Source organism: Artemia franciscana, chromosome 10, assembly GCF_032884065.1.
Source record: "Artemia franciscana chromosome 10, ASM3288406v1, whole genome shotgun sequence".
Taxonomy (NCBI): domain Eukaryota; kingdom Metazoa; phylum Arthropoda; class Branchiopoda; order Anostraca; family Artemiidae; genus Artemia; species Artemia franciscana.
This window is the reverse complement of record NC_088872.1, coordinates 49,540,799-49,566,711: the sequence shown is the minus strand read 5'-3', so window position 1 is coordinate 49,566,711 and position 25,913 is coordinate 49,540,799. Positions and strand designations below refer to the sequence as shown.

The 25,913-nt window shown below is 34.6% G+C and overlaps 1 protein-coding gene across 1 annotated transcript in view; it reads right to left on the bottom strand.

Annotated features, from left to right (window-relative positions):
* Positions 1–884: 884 nt before the first annotated feature.
* LOC136032312 (transcription factor A, mitochondrial-like) overlaps positions 885–25,913 on the bottom strand; it is an 83,654-nt gene continuing 58,625 nt past the window's right edge. Inside the window, exons 3-6 of the mRNA XM_065712611.1 lie at positions 21,476–21,660; positions 17,228–17,323; positions 6,977–7,105; positions 885–1,255 (exon numbers count right to left, since the gene is read on the bottom strand). Of these exons, the coding sequence (XP_065568683.1) occupies positions 1,166–1,255; positions 6,977–7,105; positions 17,228–17,323; positions 21,476–21,660 (500 nt within the window). The 3' untranslated portion in view covers positions 885–1,165. The remainder of the gene's footprint in view (positions 1,256–6,976; positions 7,106–17,227; positions 17,324–21,475; positions 21,661–25,913) is intronic.

Here is a 25,913-nt window from a genome sequence, read left to right as displayed (position 1 = left end):
TTTTCTTAAGCATTAAAGGCTGCTTGACGGAGATCTTTGCTGAAATATCTACTTTGCTTCATGTTCATGAATCACCAGGAAAAAAGTTCATTGTCGTTTATTCCTTTTTTCCTTCTCCGTTTTAAATTGATTTTAATACATTTTTTAATACTCTGTATCTAGTTTAATGGATTTTTTCAGTTTTAGGATATTTCTACCTTATAGATCGCGCTGAAATTTTTGGTGATTTTGTGATGAATGTTTGTGATTTTTGGTGAAGAAAGATTTTCTGGGAAAAGCTTGTCGGATGAAGGCTCAAGTCGTCGTGCCTTCAAGGTGATTTCTGGGTAGGGGACGTTCAAGCACTCTTGGGTGGAGGAGACTTGGCAAAGAACGATTTTTTTTTCACCTGGCCGCTACGCATAGAAGGCGTGGTCGTAAAAACATAGAAAAGGGCTCATCCAATTGTAAATAGTAAGTTCTAGTTCCTATTTTAATAGTCAGAAGTAATTTGAATAATTAAAGCAATATTAATAAATAATGTAGTAGAACTATTAAGACAAATGCAGAAGAGAGAATAATGAGGACTTTTTTCCCAAGACAGTGAACGAACAAAACCTATTTGAATATTTCAGACCAGGCCGTCTTCAGCAAAGAAAATAATAAACAATAACACACTTACAATAAAAGTTCTCGGTTAAAAACCCATTTTCTAAAATATAGGGCCAAAATATTCAAATAGGTTTTGTTCGTTCACTGTCTTGGGAGAAAAGTCCTCATTATTCTCTCTTCTGCATTTGTACTATGGAAAGGCAGTGTGTTCTTCGTCATTATGAACTATTAAGCCTACCTTGCATGACAAAACTGCTAACAGTTGGGACGATAAAACAATGAAAAAACACAACCACTATTCAAGAAATTTAATCAAGTACAAAAAAGTATTTTTCACATATTCTAAATAAATGTGCTACTTGTTTATTTTGCAATATACAAATAACAGAAAAAGGGTAATATAAATCAATCTCCGAGAAAAGCTTCCAGGATTTAAGTTTAAGTCAAAATTTCGCAGCCAGCAAATTGAAAAGCTAAATTCTTCAAATTCACTGCCCGTAGTTTCCGAGCCGTATACCTTTTTTTCATATTTATTCATTTTAATTGGAGTTTTCCGGGAAGCCTTTTCATTTTCCTATTCCAGTGGTCCAAATGGATGAATTTTTTCCTTTGAAATAGCCTTTGATTTCTTATCTTTTGGTAGAAGAGATCGCACAACACTTTCCTGGAAACAAAAAGAGAAGAAACAAATTATGATTAGGGTAGTAAAGAAGTAAATTAAACAGATGAAAGATTTTTGGAAAGTAGTATATACAACGCGAGGGTATTTACGTATTATCTAGAACAAACTCAAGAAGTTTGCTTTGTTTGATCTGAGTAAACCGGTTTTTCTCTCGCATTCGGTTATAATTAGCTTATTCTTTCGTGAGAGGTGGTTAGATGAGGTATATAATATATTGCGTTCTGGATAGCCTCATCCTCATAATTCTTTGCTGTCGTTCCCATAATTTTCTTTTTAAAGTACTATAATTTCATCACATTTTGAAATATTTCCCTAAGATTACCCTAACTTCACTTCTTGAGCATTGTCACTATAATACGTAAGTACCAAAGCAAGAAACCATAGAACACCGAAGAAAAACGAGGTGATCCAAGAGCCATTAAAAAAAAAGAAACGATATTTCGACCACTCAATCGTCCACAGTTCAAGGAAATATAATAAAAACTAAAAAATAAAAGGCAAAAATTGTTCCTTGGAAGGCATCCTCACGGGTGAGAACCGTGTAAATTACTGCTATACCACAATTATCGTGTACATGTGGCACTGACAATCATCAAATTTGTGAGAATATGTCCTTGTATGTTATGTTACAGTGAATGTCCGAAATCTGGTTAATGTCGACATTCACCGGTGAATGTCCGAAATTACTTCTTTTCTACTTGGAACCTATTAGTTTTGCGAGTTAGATTTTTTAGTCTTACGCAAAGTATGATGGTAAAAGTTAAGTTAAGTCATGTTAAAATAGATTAGGTTAAATTTGGTTATAAGTATCAGAAATGGGTTAAAAATCTAACTTAACCTAGTCCAACCTAATTTAACCTAACCTGTCCTCATCAAACCTTGCATTAAATTGAAAAAGCTGACTGGCAACGCAAACTAACTCCAAGGAGAAAAAAAGGTATTTTGACATCCACCGGTGAATGTCGACATTCATGAACTTCGGACATCCATGGTAACATATATACTATAATGAAAACGAAGACGCTTTCATATTGCAATATCAGTCCTTATACATTGCCGTACTCGTAGACTCGAATTTCTTCGTTTTTACGTTACATCACTATTGTGATATTACTTTTAGAAATAATGATTAATACAAAGGCCACGCTTCACGGCTGAAGGATCAGCCGCTTGTCATATAAGTGGTCATAAGGGATCATTCAAGTGAAAGTGCCATAAGAAAGGATTTAAAGGAGATTGGAACTCCATGGGAGGGATACAAATTGAAGCTTTGGACAACTTGGAGTGGAGTATAAGCATACACAGTAGTGATGGTCTCAGGTGTCTTGGTGCTGCAATGTGTTGTTAGACGTAGTAATAGCATCAATCCAAAGCAACAGCCATGACGCACCATTCTAATTTCATATTGAAAAGAGAGAGGAGAATGAATATCTCACCAGATCTATAGGTCTAGAAGCTTACTAATAATGATTATTAGTAACTAATAATTAGTAACTAATAAAACTAATAATAACTAATAACTAATACAATCAATAATATGCTGCTCAATTTAGGGACCTAAAATGTCCCTGTTCAGCAGCAAAACTACAGCAAATAAATGATAACTATTCATTCAAAATCAAAGAAATACGCAAAAAATCAGACGAAACACTATGCAATCTCTAAATAGCCATCTCTCATCATAAAAAAAAAGTAAAAAAGGGATAAAATTTTAACCAATATAATTTACAATTTACCCAAAAAATATTTGTTTATTCTTACTTTAAATAACATAAGGTTTTCAGACCACCTAACACTCTCTGGAATTGAGTTCCAAATAACAACACCTACATGTTTAATCATAAACCCAGATCGCGTTGTATGCCTGATTTCACTAGTCAGCTGATCAGAGCTCCTAGCTGATCAGCTGATCACCAAACAAATGGCTATTTTCAATGTTCTGCCACCAGAGGAAATTCCTTACCAGCAGAGGTTATCCCTAAATAACCTTCACTCAATTATTTCGAGAGAAGGTGTAATGAATTTTAAAAATAGCAAAAATCAATTGCCTGGACTAGCGAGGTATTGTTATGATAAGAAAAATATATAATACATTATTAATATATTTATAAAAATTAATAAAAATATATTATTTTTAGAATTACTGATTAAATTTTTAGTAGGGGTGGGAGAGGGAAGAAGGAAACAGTTTTTTTTCTGAGGAAGTGTATTAGTAGTTGCAATATCCTTTTTTTTGGGTTATTCCGAAAACGCTAATATGCGTCAGGACCAATTTTGACAGTAAGATGTAATGTTTAGTTTTGTTAGTATTATATCAGGATTTCAATTTTTTTTTTTACCCATTTGCTAATGAAAAAAGAGATTTTTTTCCAATTAAAACGAAAAATCATTCAACAAATACAATCACTAATCCTCACTAAGCCTCACACCATAATAACAGAAAATTTGCATCGAAATTGGAAAAAATTGGGCAACTTAGATGATAACGCGGGGCAACATGTTTCTATAAAAAACACAGCGCCCATTCATCAATGATACAAAACAAATGAACTTTATTAATTAGGCAAGACACGTCCTAACATTAATCAGTAGAATTCACCAGTCACAAATATACAACGAAAAACTATCGTAAAAATAGACTAATAATGCAAATTATTTGAGAATTGACCACACTTTCGTTTATCTACACACCGTACCTAAATATACTCATATTTGTAATTGCGTCTCAGTTAAAACCCACCAAAATTTTCAAAATTACCAATCATTTTCTGAAATTATCGGTCGTAAGATTAAAACAACCATTAAATTCATAGTTGTTTAATCCCAAAAGAGTATGAATTTGAATATGGCACAAAACCACTACCCAAAAACACTTAAGCAATACTGATTCTCTTTCCAAGTCTAGCCAACTGTTGTTTCCTGGTAGTTGTCTGCTAGCCGTGAATATCAATAGAAAGTGAATCTGGCTTCACAAGCTTACAGACATCACCCTTAGATGTGTGAATACAATTTACAGATTAATTAAAACGGAAATCGAAAAAAATTCCCTAGACAATTTATTTACTCCTTTTCTTACCCAAATAAAGACTACGATTCTGATAGTGAGCCTATTATTCTTTCCATTAAGGCATTATTTAGGAATGTATTTGAGGGAGTAGCCTTAATGGACTTGATTACGAGTATGCTATCGTGAAAAGCTTTGGAACGGTGTAAAAGTCTTCAGTAAAATAGGCTACAATAGCCAAAGCACGATGCTCCCTAAGTATATTAAATAAAAAAAAAACTAGTTTATTTTTTAACTGAAAGTAAGGAGCAAGATTAAAATTATCCGTATATGAAAAGGGCTGTCCCCTCCTCACCACATCACTCTTTACGCTAAATTTTGAGTCTTTGTCACAAGTCTACTTTAAAAAAAATAAACACTTTATTGTAAAGTGCGAGGCGTTGAGGAGGGGACAGCCCTTTCACATACGGAATAATTTCTGTTCGTTTTAAGTTTTAAGGTCGCTCTATAATTTCTAATTTCTATACATTTGTCAAGTAAAGCGGGTTCGAATTTGGCTCACCGTACATGAAAAATTAAAGCATAATTTGCATGTTAAGTTTGGCAGATTTACTCCGTATATGAAGGGTCGCCCCCTCCTCATTATCTTGCTCTTTACGCTAAAGCTGTTAGCACTTTTCGAACAGCTTCCTATTCAAATTAAACGGCCCTCATGTTTTAATGGACGCTCTTACAAAATTGGGACAAGCAGTCAAACTTTAGCGTAAAGAGCAAGGTATTGAGGATGGGGCAACCCTTCATATATGACATAATTTCTGTTCATTTTTCCAATAATACCGGTAAATCTGGCTCACCCTCTATGAAATATAGCCCTCACCCCTGACGGAAAACTCCTCCGTGGAAATTTCATCCAACATAAAGTGCACCCCCCCCCCAAAAAAAAAAAATTCCCTCCAGACAGTTCCGTCCTCGCTTAGAATCCACCCTCCCTGTAAAATTGCTTGCGGACGATTCAGCAAGAAAAGTTATCCTTAGCATTCTTTCATTTGAATAAGACTTTAATCTCTAATCAGTTTCTCAATCACACCAGAAATGCCCCCTTGCGTAGAAATTATTTCCCGGAAATCAAAACATGCGGAAAGAAGTCCCTGGACAATTCCCTCGGAACACCTCCGCATGAAAAATTTGGCAAAGAAAATGTAAGACAATTAAAAAGAATTTCGTATAATGATTCTGTCAAATCCCCTCAGTGTAACATTTTCCCTGGAATATTCACCTCCCCAAGGAAGATTTTCCGTATAGAGATCCACCAAAAGCACACCCCCCCCTCCTAAAAAAAAGTCTGTATACTTCCCAATAACAAATAATATACGTAAACAATTGGCGAACTACATAACTTACAGGCCTCTCCCCACGGACTACGGGGGTAATTTTACCCCTGAAGACATAATTATTTGATCTTTCAACTAAACTGAACAAAATGGCTATTTCAAAAAATTGAGCAGATAATTTTGGGGGAAAATGGAAGGGCGAGGGGGCCAAGCCGCCCTTCCATCTTTTTGGTCTGTTAAAAAGGACATTAGAACTTCCAATTTCCGTCTGAATGCACCCTCTCCCGAGCTTCTAGATCGGGAAAGGGTGTATTGTTACGTAATATAGGAATGGGGTCAAAGGCTAAATAGTCAAGATATGTTACCATACAGTGGAGAAGCCCATTCTCCCTACAGGAGTAAAAAAAAGGGAAAATCCCTATAATACATTAATTTATCTAGTTACCGAGCCTCTGCAGACAAGTTCTGACTGAAAGGAGAAACGCCAAAAAAGGATATTTTCAAGATATTGAGAAGATGTGTCCAGGAGAGGTAACAGGAGGGGGAATTATGCTTTCATTTTGGTCAATACTTTTTCGGCCCATAATATCCAAACATGCACACATTTAACATATATTTTTTCAAATGACAATCAACAGTTAAAAGCTAAACTCCCGAGACAAGTTTGAACAGACAACATTAGAATACAGTTAAAATTACATTTTCTATCTAAATGACAAATTTAAATTTTACTACAGAGGTTAAAACAAGGAAGAAACGATTTTAAGATATTAGATGTTATAGCTTCTGAGCCAGTTTTAGGCTTTTAAGTAAGACCGCCTTTTAGCCCGCAATATGCGTGCATTTGCATACTTAACAAGTTTACCACCCCCTCCAATACATGAACACACTTCAAGCCCCATTTCAGGCTATCTTACATCCAACACGAGTAGGACACGGGTTTTTTGGAACCAGTTTTCAACTTTGCCATTCTCGTCATGTTTTCGAACGTTCTCGCTTTTCAGAACTAGTTTTCAACTCTGCCATTCACGTCATGTTCTCGAACGTTCTCGTTATTAGGAACCAGTGTCCAAGACGACCCCAAAACCGTAAGATGAAAGACGCGTTACAGTTTCGCTGCGTGCAAAATGGAGAACCTGAAAATATTTTTTTCTGAAGCCCTTTAAAACACGCTTTAAACCCACTGCCTGAAAATCTTACTTAAGAAACAATTTCCATGTAACAGGTTCAATTATACAAGATTGTAGAGAGAAATCCTTAAAATAATACTTTCTACGCTTTTCAGCTAGTCAGGTTGTAGAAATAAATCCTTAAAATTGTAAAGAAATCCGAAAAATTGTAAAGATAAATCCTTAAAATAGTACTTACGACACTTTTCAGCCAGTCAGCGTACCCCTCTTTATACTCGTCTGCTAATGCATCATGTTTTAACTGATATTTAACTTTTTCTTCCGGAGGCAAATTCTTCCATTCTAATGCCGAATTCCTGGCAAATTCCTGCAAAATATATCAGAACAAGGTCAAATGTCATAGTAGAGAACCATAACAAATGTTAAAATGTCAAAATGTAACAAAACAAGCATCAAAATGAGGGCAATTTGCCAAGAAAGACAAAGTCTGGTGAGTTAGATTCAAGGAAATTGATATTATAATATTACAATTATGTCCTATATTTAACTCCATTATATTGCTGTCAAATAAAATAACCATTATCGATAATTTACTCATTCGATCATACTCGGATGAGTTGATTTGGGTGGTGCTACTGTTCGGCTCGCCGAACACATAGTTTATTTGGCGATCCCTTTTGGTTGGTCAATGCTTGAAACGCGTCATCTTTTGCAGAGTCTTCTGCAGAAACGTATATCTTTAGCGTATAGCCGTGTTGTAGTTTATAGGTGTCAGTTTGATCGGCGGATTTCGGCCCATCTGTATAATGCAATGGCACTACCCCATTATCTGTATTTAAGTCCCTTTTGGAGGATATTCCAAAAGGAAGATAAGAAAGAATTGCGGTCTACATATTATAAATATGCGAAGTACCTCTTACGGCTTCCACCATGGACAAGTAACCGTATTGTGACAAGTCGTATAGGATTATCGACCCTAATGAAGCGATCATAGCCCAGATCGCCAGATATAATTCCAATATTGTTACTAATCCTTGGGCAATTATTTTGAGGCAATAGGTTTTGTTTTTGTAGTTAGACATCCATTTGTTCTTTATTTTTCTTGTGTTTGTGTATTCTTTTGTAGTGCGTTTTTTGCTTTTTTATCTTATACCCCATCTGTTTCTTTTGATGGGAAATAAATATATACATACATACATACTCACTGAATTGCAATAGCCAAATAAAGAAGCTAATAAAAAAGAAAAAAAAAGAAAAAAAAGGCAAGCAGCTAATATGGCTAATGAAATGGCTAATAGCATCTGAGTTTGAGTTCCAGATTAAAAACGGAGGGTAAACAAATAAACGTTCAAATGGAAATAAGTCCATATATTTAGACATTGAAAACGGGTACAGAAGTCTAGATATTTCGATCACATGCACAACGATCGTCATCAGTAGAAATGCTGAAGTATTAAAATTCAAAAATAACATATTTATATAAAACAAAATAATTAACTTCCGGATCATTCACACAATAGTTAACTTCCAGATCATTCCCTAGATGGCTCATTCGAAATCTTGAGATGTAAATTTTCTTCTGTAATAATTGTCTAAATGTAAAATAAATTTCCAATGAAGGTGGCAAAGTATTCTGTGTCTTCCAATTCCAAACAAGATGCTGCATTTATAGTGTATGTTGTATACAACTATAAATTCAATATTTCATATAAACAAAAACATCAACATTTCGCTTGCAATTAGATGACACAGAAGACTTTGCAACCCTACGCAGAAAAAATCATCATATATAGAGCTTCTTTTAAATAACACAAGATAACATCAAAATGAAGTGCTATTTTTGACAAAACACGGCATCTTCAAATACAATATGATATATTGTATATCATATGTGCATCGATGTTTTTTTTTGTCAAATGTTGTTCTTGGTATCTTCAAATACAGGATGATAAAACTTGTGTACGTTTTGACAAGTTGTTTTTTTGGGGTTTCAAATGTTGTTTTTTGGGGGGTTTCAAATGTTGTTCTTGGTATCTTCAAAAACAAGATGATAAAACATGTGTATCTTTTGAAAAATTGTTTTATGGGGTATGTTTTGATATTTGAGGGACTCCGTTACCTCTGCCCCCGGAATGTCTCCATAAACTCAATTTCAAAGTTACCCCTCATATTAGAAGTTACAAAAAAAAAAAAAAAACTGGTTGACTTTTATAATAAATTGAAGAGTGCAAAATAATGTTGAAACTTTATATAATCCTGGAAGGTAATGGTATTTTCAATGATTTGAAAGACCAGTTCTCCTGTAGAATAGAATTCAAGAAGCAAAAAATAACAAAAGCTTGCTTTCTTATGATAAGGTCAAAATTATTTGAAGCATTACAACAAAATACTAAAATAATAATACAAACTTCCATAAATTACATTATCTAAACATCTAAAATTATTTTAATATCCTTGAGTTTTTAAAATCACAACTTATATTACAAAATTTCTTAAACTAACAGAATTTTTTTTATCTACAACCACTCAAAAACACCAAGAATCACATACTCTTTAGAATCCTTATGGGACAAAAATTGTGAATTTTTTTTTGTAAAAGTTTAAGAGAGGTGCGAATTAAAACATATTTTAATACCCAATTTGGGCAAAACCCACGTTGCCTTCTGTAGCTTTTTCACCTTGGTTACACAAACATCTTTTTGTAAGGTTTACTGTTTTTTAGTACTTCCAAAACCAAAAATGAGAAAAAATTTTAAGTTTTTTTTTAAGTAAATCGCAAAGTGGAGAACTTAAAATGAGCAAAAATTACTGTTTCTCAGTTAATTCAACAAATATCTGAAAAACTAATTCAAATAAACTGACTCGTAACATTTCTCAAGATTTGTAGAGTTCTGTAAAAAAAAAAACCGATTTCCTGAACACTGAGCTTGCTTAATCTTTTGCATCACAGACTATTTAAGGATTTTTCTGCTCTTACTAATCCTTTTTTGTTGCGTTTTCAGCAAAGCGCTAGTTTTAAAGAATTCTACAAACAGAAGTAAATAACACGAATCGGTCTTTCAGCTATACGTCACAAAACAGCAAAGCAATATTTCTGTTCGCTTTAAGTCTTGACTGTTTACTTCCATTAGGTGATTTTTTTTTTTTTTTTTTAAGAAAAAGTCCGAATCGTTTTTCAAACGGAGATAAAAGGTGATAAGCAGAGACACGAAAATAACAAGGGCTTGTCGATGATGCTGGTGCTTGACTTTTTAAATCCACAGACCACTTAAGGACTTTCTGCTCTTAATTCTTTTTGTTGCGTCAGTGTTGCCGTTTTCAGTTAAGTACTAGTTTTAAAAAATTTTAATAACCGACGGAAATATCACGAGTCAGTTTATTTGAACCCGTCTTTCAGCAATATGTCGCACAAACTGCGAAGCAATATTTTGTTCGTTTTTTAACTTCACTCATTACTTCCATCAAAACCTTTTTAAACGCTAAAAAAGGCGACAAATTTAAACTCTAAAAAGTTCGTGCGACGGAAATATCACGATTCAGTTTATTTGAACCCGTCTTTCAGCAATATGTCGCACAAACTGCGAAGCAATATTTTGTTCGTTTTAACTTCACTCGTTACTTCCATCAAAACCTTTTTTTAAACGCTAAAAAAAGGCGACAAATTTAAACTCTAAAAAGTTCGTGTGACAAAAGTTCGTGCGACGGAAATATCACGAGTCTGTTTATTTGAACCAGTCTTTCAGCAATATGTCGCACAAACTGCGAAGCAATATTTTGTTCGTTTTAACTTCACTCGTTACTTCCATCAAAACCTTTTTTTAAACGCTAAAAAAAGGCGACAAATTTAAACTCTAAAAAGTTCGTGCGACGGAAATATCACGAGTCAGTTTATTTGAACCCGTCTTTCAGCAATATGTCGCACAAACTGCGAAGTAATATTTTGTTCGTTTTTTAACTTCACTCGTTACTTCCATCAAAACCTTTTTTTAAACGCTAAAAAAAGGCGACAAATTTAAACTCTAAAAAGTCCGTGCGACAAAAGTTCGTGCGGAGGAAATATCACGAGTCAGTTTATTTGAACCCGTCTTTCAGCAATATGTCGCACAAACTGCGAAGCAATATTTTGTTCGTTTTTAACTTCACTCGTTACTTCCATCAAAACCTTTTTTTAAACGCTAAAAAAAGGCGAGAAATTTAAACTCTAAAAAGTTCGTGCGACAAAAGTTTGTGCGACGGAAATATCACGAGTCAGTTTATTTGAACCCGTCTTTCAGCAATATGTCGCACAAACTGCGAAGCAATATTTTGTTCGTTTTTTAACTTCACTCGTTACTTCCATCAAAACCTTTTTTAAACACTAAAAAAAGGCGACAACTTTAAACTCTAAAAAGTTCGTGCGACAAAAGTTCGTGCGACGGAAATATCACGAGTCAGTTTATTTGAACCCGTCTTTCAGCAATATGTCGCACAAACTGCGAAGCAATATTTTGTTCGTTTTAACTTCACTCGTTACTTCCATCAAAACCTTTTTTTAAACGCTAAAAAAAGGCGACAAATTTAAACTCTAAAAAGTTCGTGCGACAAAAGTTCGTGCGACGGAAATATCACGAGTCAGTTTATTTGAACCAGTCTTTCAGCAATATGTCGCACAAACTGCGAAGCAATATTTTGTTCGTTTTAACTTCACTCGTTACTTCCATCAAAACCTTTTTTAAACGCTGAAAAAGGCGACAAATTTAAACTCTAAAAAGTTCGTGCGACAAATTCTTCGGTGAATCAAAATGTCAGCGAAATTCAGGAGCCCTCTCAAGCGCAAATAAAACTCCCGTTTCGATACAAACATTCGACAAAAGACAAAACACTCTCCCTTTCATGAGAGATTCCAGCAGGAAAAGCCAAAGAAATCTTCACCAGATATCCGTGTTAGAAATTACTGTTTAGCGGTTCCGTATTTCTACAAAATATTTAACATCTCTGAAGGCACTATTTACTATTTTCGTAGAAGTTATTATTTCAGGAAATAATACCAAACCACATCATACTATATGTAGACCTATGTATACATACTATCATTATTCTCAATAATAGCTTTCCTATAATGCTTTGGATTGTTGGGTACAGGGAATAATATTCAAACATATGGATTGAAAATGTGATAATACATAGTAAGATATTTATTTCAAAAAAATGTGCATAATCTTAGGGGTTCCACAGGGCTGATAGAATTCTCCATCATGCTACAACCTTGAATATGGATAATTATAAATCGGCTAACCCCTCCACGTGCCCAAAAACTTTCAAATTAATTCCATTAATCTTTCCTGATATATCCCGTATATGCCTTTTTGAACCATGCATACACGTAGTGCGTTTTGATATAATTTAATTTCACACTCAACAAGCCTTAATAATTCTAATTTAATACCTCTAACCGTTTCAGAAATATCACTGATGAGCCCTTTAGACACAATTTGATGCACATACTGTTTTTGATTTAGTCTAAAATCACGAAAAACATACCTTGAAGTTTCAACGTAATACCCAAGGTTTTTCCTGGGATATTGAAGAGACACCCACTTGTCAATCTGCACACAAATAGTTTATTCTGATTTATTTTTACATCTCCTCAACTTTCCTTGTAAGTTTCAACTTAACAACCTACTCCATTCATGAAATGTTACACCTGTGCAAATTTTAACACCTGAATATACTTAAACTCTTTTGATTTAATTTACTAATAACATTAGTTGTAGCACTGGTAGTAGTAGTAGTAGCATCAGTACTATTATTCGCAAGTAGTCACATAAAAGTTCCCCTCAATATGCCATAAAGGTTCCAATTAATACCTTTTTCCGATCCTAAGATATCGCGAACACGCCCTTGTGACAAACTTAGATGGACATACTGTCTTTTCATTTATTTCAGAATCCCCAATAACATGCTCTGAAAGTTCCAACGTAACACCCCTAGCTGTTTCTGGTATGTTGCAGATACGTCCTTTGACAATTTGAATTAGTTTTACAACATCACCAACTTTTCCTAAAAAACAGAACTTAACTCCATTCTTGAGACATAGTATCTATGTCATTTTGAAAACCTGGGTCCTTTCACTACCCCTTACTGACCAGAGGAAATAAGCTCAAATCCACTCTTAGCTACCATTACTTTATTTTTCTAATGGACTCCATTGAGAAAATTCTCACGAAGCGTAGTTCCTGACTGAATTAACTTTCATTGACCCTCGAAAAGAATTTGACCTTGTTAACTACAATATACTAGTTAAAAAATTGTGACCGAATCCAATATCAATTCTTTCATGGTAAAATTGCTTGCCTCTATCTCATCAAATAGTTCACAGGTAGTCAAAATATTAGAATCATTATCCCGATCCTCTCCCTATCCATAATGGAGCACCCTAAGGTTCTCTCTAACGTCCCCTCCTTTTTTCAGTTAGGATCAACAACTTCAGCAAGGAACTTCTGACAGATAAAAATGAGTCGATGACCTAACGGTTGTTGAAACCTGTTATAGAAATTTAATAAGGATACTTGGATACTCTGAGCATAATTGGTGACACTACAGATGATGTCCAGCACTTAAACATGAGAGTAAACCCTCTAAATGAATGATAACACCGATATATTTCATTAAATAAATCATCGCCCCGTTTTCTTAATCTATCCCTCCTGAAAATTTCGTTACCCCCTTTTAAACTCCTCTGGCTCAAAATGTAATGTAATTTAAAGTGGGATATGCATGTCAAAGACAATCCGTGCAGTTACATCTCTCCATATGTTCCTAAATAAATTTAGCGTCCCAACTTCCCCTTCTTTAAGGATTTACACTTCCTTTGTCCACCTGCATCTTGACTACCTTTATCCAGTTTGGCACCCTTGCATTTCCAAGAAAGAATCATAAAAAATTGAATCCATCCAAAAAAGAACCCTGCGAATAATTTTAAAAGCAAATAAAGTTCCATACTCTTTTCTTAAAAAAACAACAAAAAAACAAAAAACAGCTTGGTTGGTAACAGTTCAGGCAGATGATTAATGTAGTGCCTTCCATTTTCCAAAAATGTAATAACAAATCCTCGCACGGAAAACATTTTCACATGAAGACACTCCCTTTCACTCGCCTCAGGTTCTTGTTGTACCAATTTCTACCCATTCGCTGTCTTACATCCAGATATAAAAAAAGACTTTTTTATCGTTGGAGGAAGAAGGGCCCTCAAGTATATATGTTATAAGGTAACCTAAAACCTCTCTTCCCAAACCTAACTGGACAAGACGAATAACCAACAGTGAACCAAGAAAATATAACTCCCTTTTACAGACCAATGTCGAATCAAACAATTTGACAATGGCCTCACTTGAACCTTTGTGAAATCAGAGATGATCAACATAGACATACTCAGATGAACCACTTATAGGTTAGATTTCAGAAAAAAAAAATATTGGATATCGGACGTTTTCTCATGTGCAACTTATCCAAAGATGGCGCTTGATTTCCTCGGGTAATTTTTGCTTGTCCTGTCTTTGGGGGTGGCGCCACCAGCTAATTCTGACCCTGATGAACAGAGTAGCAGAGGTGAGTCAAATGAAGTCTACAGGTGAGTCAAATGAATTATATCTCTTGTTAGTACTTGTCAATACACTCCTAATGAAGCACTGTTCCAAATGTATGGTGAGTTCAGGAACGTACAATCAGAGCGAGTTGTTCTTACTTGTCTCCTGGATCCCAGATACAAGCACCAACCCCTAAGTCCAGAGGTATGCAGTAACGTTAAAGATGGCTACAAGCAGAAACACAGAATCAGACATTGTAAAAAATAAAATTAGCCGCTGCAACAGAAGAGGAGGAAAACTCAAAATAAAGGAGAGTAGGCAGAGCAAGTTCGATTGACTGCCTGTTTGGAAATTCAACAAGTGATAAAGAAGAATCACCAGATATTATTGATCAGCAACTGGAAAGGTAAATGGATAAGGCTGTCATTGACAGGATAAAAAGTTGTCCGTTCGTTGGCCACCAGAGTGGTGGCCAAATAATAGCAGTCGTTTCCTGAGACAGCACTACTCGCTTGGAAGTATCTCTGCTGCCAGCCTCATTCTATCCCCAGCGGAACAGTCTTCAGCACAGTTGGGAACATTTATGCTGACAAACGAAGGTCTCTGAGAGGAGAAAGCTGAAAAGTTATGCTTTCTGTATATATATATATATATCATGAAAAGAGAAATCACCAATGCAACAGCACAAACACAAAAAAAAAGAAAAAAAAAAAGAAAAAAAAAGAAAAAAGGAGAGACAGGAGGAGAAAAGGAAGACTGTTTTCCTAAATTAGTGATTAATATAGACCAGCACTTGAATGAGGCCTTAACCCTACTCATCCATACAATCACATAGGTCAAACAGCATAGCCACACACAATCAACCATAAAGAATAATCCATGGACAGGCAGTCATGTCGTCAATAAGTATAAGTCGTCATTTACCAAACAATAGAAAAAATAATATAGACAAATAATTCAGAGGCAACACCCAACATAAGGGCTCATCAGGAGAATACACTGGCCTATATAGGCTTTCGCCACTCTAAATTCTCTACCCAGATATATACTAATGTATATTAGTATATCTACCAGATATCTAAATATATATATATATATATATATATATATATATATATATATATATATATATATATATATATATATATATATATATATATATATATATATATATATATATTGAGTTTTGTTTCAGATTATCTTTAATACTGGACTCGTACCTGATATTTTTTGTACCGGCATTGTTACACCTGTCTAAAAAAAAGGGGGAAACCGGCCTATGACTGTATCCCCCCATCTGTGTAAAATGATGGAAATGCTCGTTATTGATGATATTTCAAATAAATATCGTACTCCTGATAACCAGTTTGGTTTTAAAAAAGGTATCGGTGGCGAGGACGTCCATTATATTTTAGCTAATATGCTTATAGAAGCTAATGCGTTAAATGAGTGCATTTTCCTGGCAAGTCTGATATCCGTAAGGTATTTGACTCCAAAAATTATAACCGGCAGATTACAGCCCGGCTATACAATGCTTTGGTTATACCTCACTTTCTAGCTATTTCTCTATTTTGGAATATCTTTTCCGAAAGTGACAAATGACAGCTGCGCTCATTTGCTGAGTCCTGAGTCCTCGCATAACTGAGTCCCCTGTAACTAATCCCGTGTTCAACTGAAACACTGGGTAACTTGACCAAAGCGCAACTCAACTCCCGTGTAATTGAATCCTCATTTGACTGAACCCAGTGTAATTGAACCCTCGTGCGACTCACCCTCGTTTAGTTAGACCATCGTGTAACCCAACTCCCGATTAACTGAATCCTCGTACAACTCAGCCCTCATTTTTTTTTTATCTTGCAATGCTTCAATGCCAAACAATTCCTCTCTTCGCCGATAAAAAACGACAATTAATTCGTCTGTCTCATATATTCGAAAATTAATTGAGTGATCGAGTATACTTGAATTTTATGGATAGAGCAATACATGAATTTTAGTAAAGAAAAAAAAAAACAAAAAAAACACGGCCCATAGAAGCCAAAACCTTAGAAACATCTTAAAGCAGAAATTTTTCATTAACTTTTATTCGAGAAAAATAGCTATAATTTAGATTAATCTTAATAGTAAAATTTTATTACAGAAATATATTTATGGAAATTTTCAGAAGAGCTAGAAACGTTGACAAGTCTCCTGTTTCTGTTTTATTTCTCCTGTAGGAAACTAATAGGGCACTAGAACCTCATAGAGAGCTGTTTAATCTTATTTGAAAGCTAATTCTCACGTTTAAGTGCTTTTTATAATTTCTTCATTAAAACATCATCATAAAATGGCTTATGGCATCAAAATTGGATTTATTGTCATTTCTTATGGCATCAAAATTGCATTTATTGTCATTTCTGGAGCGTAAGAGCTAGAAATCATAAAAGATCTACCGTTTAATCTTCTTCATGATCAAAATGTTGAAATTCTCAATTATTCTTAAAAATTCGGTATTTAAACTGACCTTCTTGAATATTCGCCCTCCCAATCCTCTTTGCAAGTGAAAAAAAAAATCGAGTTTTGAAAAAAGGTGAAAAATATTCATTCAAATACAAAGCTGATTCATTGACAATCCTGCTATTTATTTTCATATCAACACTACAATTAACTACGAAACAAATTCTTGAGAATTCCAAAAAAGTGCTTGATTACCGGACTTCTTTTTCATTCTTTGATCGAGAGTTCAGTTGAACAAAGGGTCAATTAAATGGAGTTGATCTGCACACAGGTTGGGTAAAACGAGGTTTAGTTGCACAAGGGTTCAGTAACACACACATCTTACAAACTGAATCCCGTGCTATAAGGACTAGAATACCATCATCATTATGGAGGTTGGGCAGGGAGAGTACCCCACCCTTTTATTTGATGTCAAAGTGAAAACAACCTACCGCAAAATTTGGCTGCTTTTCTCCTTTTTTATCTTGTAAAAAGAGAGCGTAGGGTGTACCCGGCCTCTTTGGGGCATTCAAAATTCTTTCTAATGCCTAAAAATAAAAATACATTAGAATATATGACAGAAGCTAAATTTTGCAATAATTAAATTAATTCTTCTAGATTCAATTCAAGGTAAGCAGTGCTGTCTTTTTCTGGATACACAGAGAAAAGCCAAACCTGCTAACATATAAACACTTTGTTATTAATTCTTTTACGGCCTGCGAAACCAAGTTGCTACACAATTTTTGTTTCTGTTTAATGAGCATAGATAACTCGTTGCTCGAATTCACAAAAATGTAAGAGGAGGGAAGAAGTAATTATTTTTCACTTTTAAAATGAATATCCAAAGAGGTATTTTTTCCAAATTTTGTGGTTTCAGTTTTTTAACGAAGATAGCAAATAAAGACAATTTTTCAGAATCTGGAGGGGGGAATCAATATCTAGGGGGAATTCAGTAAACTGCCCTCCAATGGTCTCATTATTTAGCCCTGTAAACACCTCAAGATAAATCAATGCGTTACCTTGAGAGATCGTAATAAATGGGTTCAGGTTTTTTCCATATCATTTTACTTAACACGAATATATACAACAGAAACGGCTTGCTTGACATAGACATTCAAATAAAATGTTCATCTCAAGTCTGTCCCTGAAGAGTTACCCAAGGATGACCAGGAATCGGGAATATTCCATGGAAATTTGCTACTGTATCCTCCTCTCCCTCCTGTGGCTAGTAGCCCAAGTCCCCCAACTACAATGCCAGAGCTTATAAAAACACCTCTTAAAGAAACTCGCTACTGTGACAGGAACTGCCAAGGTCTATTAGGCCGAGTCTACTGACCAAATACAAGTTTTTGAACCATAGTTGTAGCCCATGGAACGTTTTGCAGAAATTCGCTACTCTGAAAGGAACTGCCAGGGTCTATTAGTCCGAGTCTACTGACCAAGTACAAATTTTTAAACCATGGTGGTGGCCAAAGTAAATACTTGACATATTTAAAATAAATTGTACACAACTTGTAAAACAATCCCAAAATCGAGAAAATTCGGTGAAAAAATACATTATACAATCGGGCAAGATTTTCACAACTAAATCTTGCTTTACTCTGGAAAAGCTTTCCATAAGCAGAACCAACTTTTCTAAGGGTATCAACAACTAATAAGTGCAGGAATGGCCTTCAGTAACGTGCTGATTGGGACTCCTAGGTAAGTAAGTGCTTGAACATATTGTAATATGTACTAAAGATTCAAGAGAAGTTAATTATTGATTATTCAAATCAACCCGCTAAAGTATTATTCCTATTCTTAGGTTCAAATCCGTAATTAGAAACTTGACCACTTTTTAGTGAAAAAAAAAAACCTTTCTGTGAAAACCAGAATGAATATTGTTCTAACATGATATGTCTGTTAATTCACTATTTCAGCCACAAAAAAAAGGCTGAAGCGTCCTACATTTATCTCCGCATAAATGCATGCAAAAGATGAGGGGTGGAGGTGGGAGCAATTCCTCACTCAGTGTATCTAAGAATCCCTTATTACATCTGTTGTAAAACTTGATATTTAAGTCCAGAAATATATTTTTTAAGGAACAGACTATCCGCTCCAAAAAATCTATGCCCGCTTTTTTTGACTGCTTATGTTGATTATATTTATGATCAATCCAGTTGAATCCTCATTCAAACAGTTCGTGGTAACGAACTGTAGTAAGGAGCGACCCGGCTCAATAGTAAATAAAACTCTAAAAAACTTTGATACTAAAAGACACATCAAAAGAATCAGATTTTCATGCTGATTTTAAATATATAAGTTTCATCAAATTTAGTCTTGGTCATCAAAAGTTACGAGCCTGAGAAAATTTCCCTTATTTTGGAAAATAAGGGGAACATCCCCTAAAAGTCATAGAATCTTAACAAAAATCACACCATCGCATTCAGCGTATCAGAGAACCCTGTTGCAAAAAGTTCAAGCTCCTATCTACAAAAATGTGGAATTTCGTATTTTTTGCCAGAAGATAGATCACGGGTGCGTGTTTTTTTTTCCAGGGGTCATCGTATCGACCAAGTGGTCATAGAATGTCGCAAGAGGGCTCATTCTAACGGAAATGATAAGTTCTAGTGCCATTCTTAAGTGACCAAAAAATTGTAGGGCACCTAGGCCCCTCCCACGTTCATTTTTTTCTCAAGTCAACGGACCAAAATTTTGAGATAGCTATTTTGTTCAGCATGTGACTTACTCCCCCACAGTCCCCGGGGGAGGGGCTGCAAGTTACAAACTTTGACCAGTATTTACACACAATAATAATTTTTAGGATGTGTACAGACGATTTCAGGGTAATTTTCTTTGGTTTGGGGGGGGATTGAGGAGAGGGGGCTATGTGGGAGGATCTTTCCTTGGAGGAATACGTCATGGGGGATGAGAAATTCAATGAAAAGGTCGCAGGATTTTCTAGCATTACTATAAAAAACAATGGAAAAATAAACATGAAAAAGTTTTTTCAATTGAAAGTAAGGATTAGCATTAAAGCTTAAAACGAACAGAGATTATTACGCATATGAGGGATTCTTCTTCTCCTAAATACCTCGCTCTTTATGCTAAAGTATTTTCAGTAATTTCAACAATTTATTCTACGGCCTTTCTGATTCAGGGGTCATTCTTAAAGAATTGGGGCAAAACTTAAGCTTTAGTGTAAAGAGCGAGGTATTAACGAGGGGACAAACTCCCTCTTAAACATAATTAAAATATAAGAATATAGAAGTTTGCTGCGTAAGTTAATTCTTAAGTTACGTATATTAAAGTTACGTAAAATTAAAAGTTCTAGTTGCCGTTCTAAGTAACCGAAAAATTGGAGGACAACTAGGCCTCCTTCCCCGCCCCTTATTTCTCAAAATCGTCAGATCAAAACTAAGAGAAAGCCATTTAGCCAAAATAGAATTAATATGCAACTTTCATTTTAATAATTTATGTGCGGAGAGCCAAAATAAAACATGCATCAATTCAAAAACGTTCAGAAATTAAATTAAGAAAAACTAGTTTTTTTTTAACTGAAAGTAAGGAGCGATATTAAAACTTAAAACGAACAGAAACTACTCCGTGTCTGAAAGGGGATGTTCCCTTCTCAAAGCCCCGCTCTTTACGCTGAAGTTTGACTCTTTCTCTTAACTCCACTTTTTGAAACAGTAAGAAACTTTAGCGTAAAGAGCGGGGCGTTGAGGAGGGAACAGCCCCTTTCATACATGGAGAAAGTTCTGTTCGTTTTAAGTTTTAATATCGCTCTTTATATATCTGAAACCATTGTTAAAGAGTCTATCACCTGCAGTGAATTATTAACACTCCAATATGGATTAAAATTCGAGAATTTTTTAATTCCAGAACAATAGGGTTTAAGTTTATTTATAATTTCCTTTAAAATTAAATAGAGGTCAGTAGCAGCAATGCGGGTTGGACATTTAGCTGCTTCAGCAATAAACCATGGTTTAGGGGGATTCTTATGAAATTTTAAAGCCCAATATAGGAAAGGGAACTTTTTATCATTGTCATTAATTCTAATATTAAATTTTTTTTAAAGTATTTCTTCAGTTTTTTCAACTAAATTTTTATCCTCTAAATTCACCTTTTCGTAAACATTAGTTGTGCATAACTCCCTTTTTAAGACATCACAATACAGCTTCGGACAAATTATGGCAAAATTGTTATTAGCTTTATCCACTGGCACAATTATAAATTCATTCTGTAGATTAGCAATTGCTTGTTTTATCCTAGCATTATAAAATAATGGTTTAGTGTTACTATTTTTTAAATTAACATATATTTTATTTCGTATTCTATTAATAATTAAACTCTTCCAACTTTGAAAACTCTATTTATTTTTATTCTCTTTCTTACACCACTTATCAATAAATAAATCAAAATCATTTTCCAAGCTATCAAGAATGTTCGATGGTTTCAAATGATGAGAAAGACGGAAATTAGCCCCTTTGTTCATTATAATTTGAAGATCATCTTGTTTTATTATTGACAAGTCCCCTGTTATAACATGTTGGCAAGAGGGATTTACAAATGGACCTAGATGCTTACAATTACAAACAGGTTTCCAATTTACATCACTGTCCAATCTTTTAAGTATTAAATTATAATTAAAAATTATTTGCCCAATAGTTTTTGAAAATTTATATTTAACAATAAAATATTGTTATCAAATACTAAACCTCTTTAGCCTTCTTTTGCATCATAACGACGTCAAAAGAACGCAGCTCATCTGGAGTCAATTGCATCAAATATTCTTCTTTTTTTCTTTTATATTCTTCAAGCTCTTCTTTACTTGGTGAAGGATATTTTGCTTTTTCTTCGTCGGACATCTCCTTCCACATCTTACAACAGGCGGCAAAAATTTCTAAGAAGAATAATAAGATTGTCAATAAACTTGACTTGATGATAAAAAACTTGATCAGACATCCCATAGGCCTAGTCAAATGTACATGTAAATACCACACATTGGCAAACTGCGGGTCACGAGCCGCGTGCAGCGATTCGAAATAATAAATGCAGTTCTCGAAAAGAAACTAAAAAAAAACAATGGAAAAATTATTTATTTGTGAGTCAATTTTTCAAAAATAAAGTTTGTAATATCACAGCACTGTTCAACAAGATACCTCGCAAGAGCAGTTAACGGAATTAGTTTGTATCGCGCTAACGAACTATGAGCCCGATTTCAGAAAATTTACGACCATGTTACAACACAGTTGCCATCTACCAGCAAATAATAGCTGTCATGTAACAAAATTTAAATATACGTAAGTATTTGTTTGAAGACATCCTCATGAAAAAAAATCAACAAAATATATTTTTGACATTTTATTTTTCCGTTGGCTCTCGTAACGACAGTCTATTTGAATTCGACTCCACCTACAGAAAAGCTTACCTATTTCTGCTATATACACTCGATTCCGAACATTTTGAAACTTCAGATAATCCAAGCTGATTCCCAGTCCGTCACTCCCTGGTACTAGGCAGGCTTCTATATGTGATTCTCAAATCATGCATCAATATAATTATCGTGTTATTCATTAGTTTTAAGTCATGAGATGAGATGGCATATCAGCAATTTCAATGAAACTAAGAAACTTTTGATATGACTTCACTTTCTCCTTCCTCTTTATCCTTCGCGGAATCATACATTTTGTGGGATTTGTATTCTCGATAGAGAGTCATTGTGACTCTCGCTGTTGCTTCTCTTTTAATGATAGATTTATCTTCGCATCGTTTTTGTTTACGATTCTAAGTGATCCTCGCTCACCTTTCTTCTAACCATAGATTTTATTGTCCATCACTTTCATTATGATTCATTGTGATGCTAGTTGTCGCACGTCTTCCAACCACAAATCTTGGTGTGCTTCATTTTCGTTCATCGTTACCCAAGACAAAAAGTGCTAAAAAAGTACCAGGTACCCATAAACCATGGATAACAAGAGGCTTGTTCAAGAGTATTGAGGAAAAATTCGACTTCACGCTGAATACGTAAATTCTCCCACATCAAATAATGAAACTACATTCAAATCTTATATAAACCATCTTACAAGACTGATAAAATGGGCGAAGAAGATTCACTTTCAGAAAATATTTCTCGAAGGTGAAGGATCTCCAAAAAAGACCTGGACAGTAATTAACGAGTGTCTAAACAAAAGCAAAAGTCAAGGGCTGCCCGAATCAATGAATGTATCGGATGGATCAACAGTGAATGGTAAGCAAAATGTAACTGAGGAAACGAAACAGTACATTACTAGGATTGGGGAGGCCACCGTAAACAGTAATTTGAATGACCGCTTGGATGTGGAATCTGGATTTCGCAACTTTATACCACATCCAGTCGATTCTTCCATATTTCTTTCTCCCATGAATGAAGTGGAACTCGAGAATATGGTAAAAATCACGAAGAACGGACATTCTGAAGGAACCGATTGCTCATCTACTTATCCACTTAAACAAATCATTGGATGCTACGCTCAAGTGCTGGTTCATCTGGTCAATCTATGCTTCAAACATGGATCTTTCCCTGAAGTGATGAAAACTGCTCGAGTTATTCCTCTACATAAAGGAGGAAACAAGCAAGATCCATCCAATTATCAACCTATTTCTATTTTGTCCGCTTTTAGCAAAGTCATTGAAAAGTGTATATATAACAGGTTGAATAGTTTTTTGAAGAAAACAATTTTTATTGCCTATTTCATTTTAGATTCAGATCTTCATACTCTACAGGACATGCAATATTAAAGCTAACCCAGTTTATGAATGATGCCATGGATAAAGGTCTGCTACCTGCAAGAATATGTGTTGACATAAAAAAATCTTTCGACACTATTTATCATAAAATTCTACTATCTAAGCTACATAATTGCGGTGTTAGAGGACAAGCGAGTCTCCGAATTGAATCTTACCTCAAGGACAGAAAACAAATATTGGATGCGAACGACTACATTTCTGATGAGGAAAACCTATCTAATGCTGTGGGGGTTTCTCAGGGGTCCATACTTGGACCACTGTTATTTCTTATCTATGTAAACGATCCCCCCCTAAGCCTAACCTGCCATAGGACTGATATGGACCTTAGTTTACTGTTTGCTGATGATACAGCCAACCGCTACCTGCGACATAGATCATCAATTTCCAAAATCAAGCCTTGAATTATCACTGAGAAAGATGCTTCACTGGTTCTATTGTAACAAATTGGTTGTCAACATTTCAAAGACTCTTTTTATGGTTTTTTCAAGAACTTCTACTGCAGTACCAACGTTACAAGAGGTTGAAGTCACATTTGGAGGTCGAGTAATAAAAATAAACCAAGTGTAAATAAGTTGGTATCTTGGAGTCATTGTTGACCAGAATTTAAGCTGGAAAGCTCATATCACTAGCCTAAGGCTTAAGTTAGTAAGGAAAGTAGGTGTAATGCAGCGTCTTAAACTACTTTTTTTCCTTTTTGTGCTTTAAAATCAATCTATTTTTCTCTTCGTCACTCATATATCAATTATTGTTCGATTATTTATTTGAGTACGTTTCAGTCGCATATTTCTCCTATTGTGAAGTTACAAAATAAAGCAATGAGAATCCCTAAGATGTTATTTTATTCTCCAGTTTCTCTTCTTGGTAAATCTCCAACTAAGAATCTTCACAGTTATTTTAATATCATTCCTGTTAGACAAATTTTAGCTTTTCAATGTATACTTTTTCGTGTCCGTTATCTAAAAGATCTGCTACCAGATTGTTTTAAATCATTTTTTCCAGGCCCTCCCTCAGTCCGACCATATAAAACTCGTTGTCCTTTAAGTAAGCTTCCTGTGCCTTTCATTGTCTCCGAACGGTCTAGATTTTCGCCTAAAAATATTATTACAAATTATTGGAACACATATGAATCTTTTTTTGATCAGAGTCTATCACTATTGACATTAAAAACTAAAATCAAAGCTCTGCTAATTAGTAAATATTAATTTGTGAGTAGCTCCCGGCCGTTCAGCTATCGGATAAATAATGACAATAACTTTAATAAGTGATTTCTGGCATTTATTTTTTGGTGTGAGATAGAGTGAAAAGTCTGGTAAAATCCGCTTCTTCTGGGTTTATTTATTTATACCTTCTGTACTTTCGCCCGGCTTTCGAGCCAATATCCCTGCCGGGGATGTTATGAGAATAGTTTTAAATATGTATAGTCAAAGAATAATAAAGAACTTGGGCCTGACATAGATTAGCAGTTTGAATATAAAAAATAGGTTAAAGATACGCAAACTATGGGAAACATTTTCAAAGCAATAAAACTAACCATAGTGCAGGCTAACATGGTAATTTTTCAGTGGATATTTCAAAAACGCTTCTTAGATTGATGATAAAAGAATAATAGCAAGGCAAACAAATATACCGGTGGACAGGAAAAGGAGGGGTGAGATAAGGCCATCGGAATAAATGTGAAATAAAATGAAATAAAATAAAATACTACCTGAAAACACATTAAAAAATTAGTAAATAATAAAGGGGATGGGGAGGGTAGACAGGTTATTAGCATAAAAAGTATTTAAAAATTAGGTGAAAAAAAGATGAAATTACAGCATTAAAACACAAAAAACTTATTAGAAGAAAAATATGTAGAGATTAGGAGGAAAAAAAAAAATCAGATTTCCAAAATTCATCATCATGAAACGGTAGTTCAATGAAAACATAACTTCAAAGTGGAATTCAACCTCTTTTAGACACCCGGCATGTACGGAAAGCACTTAAAATAAAAAGACTTGTATTTAAAAAAAGTTTTAATATTGTCATGATTATTAATTTTTCACTCAAACTCTACAAAAGTATAAAACGTAGAGTAATACATAGAAAAATCCATAAAATACAAATAGCAAACAAATAGAATGCACTAATTAAGCAACAAATAAAAAAAAATCACAGATGAAACAACCTTATTAGCAGTGATGCGGAGAGATACGGACGCAGACTGTGCTTGACAGCTTTCTGTGCAATAGCTCTAGTTTTTCAGTAATATCAGGAACAGCAACAGCAACAGTTTTTCAGTAAAATCAGAACAGATGAAACGACCTTATTAGCAGTGATGCGGAGAGATACGGACCCAGGCTGTGTTTGACAGCTTTCTGTGCAGTAGCT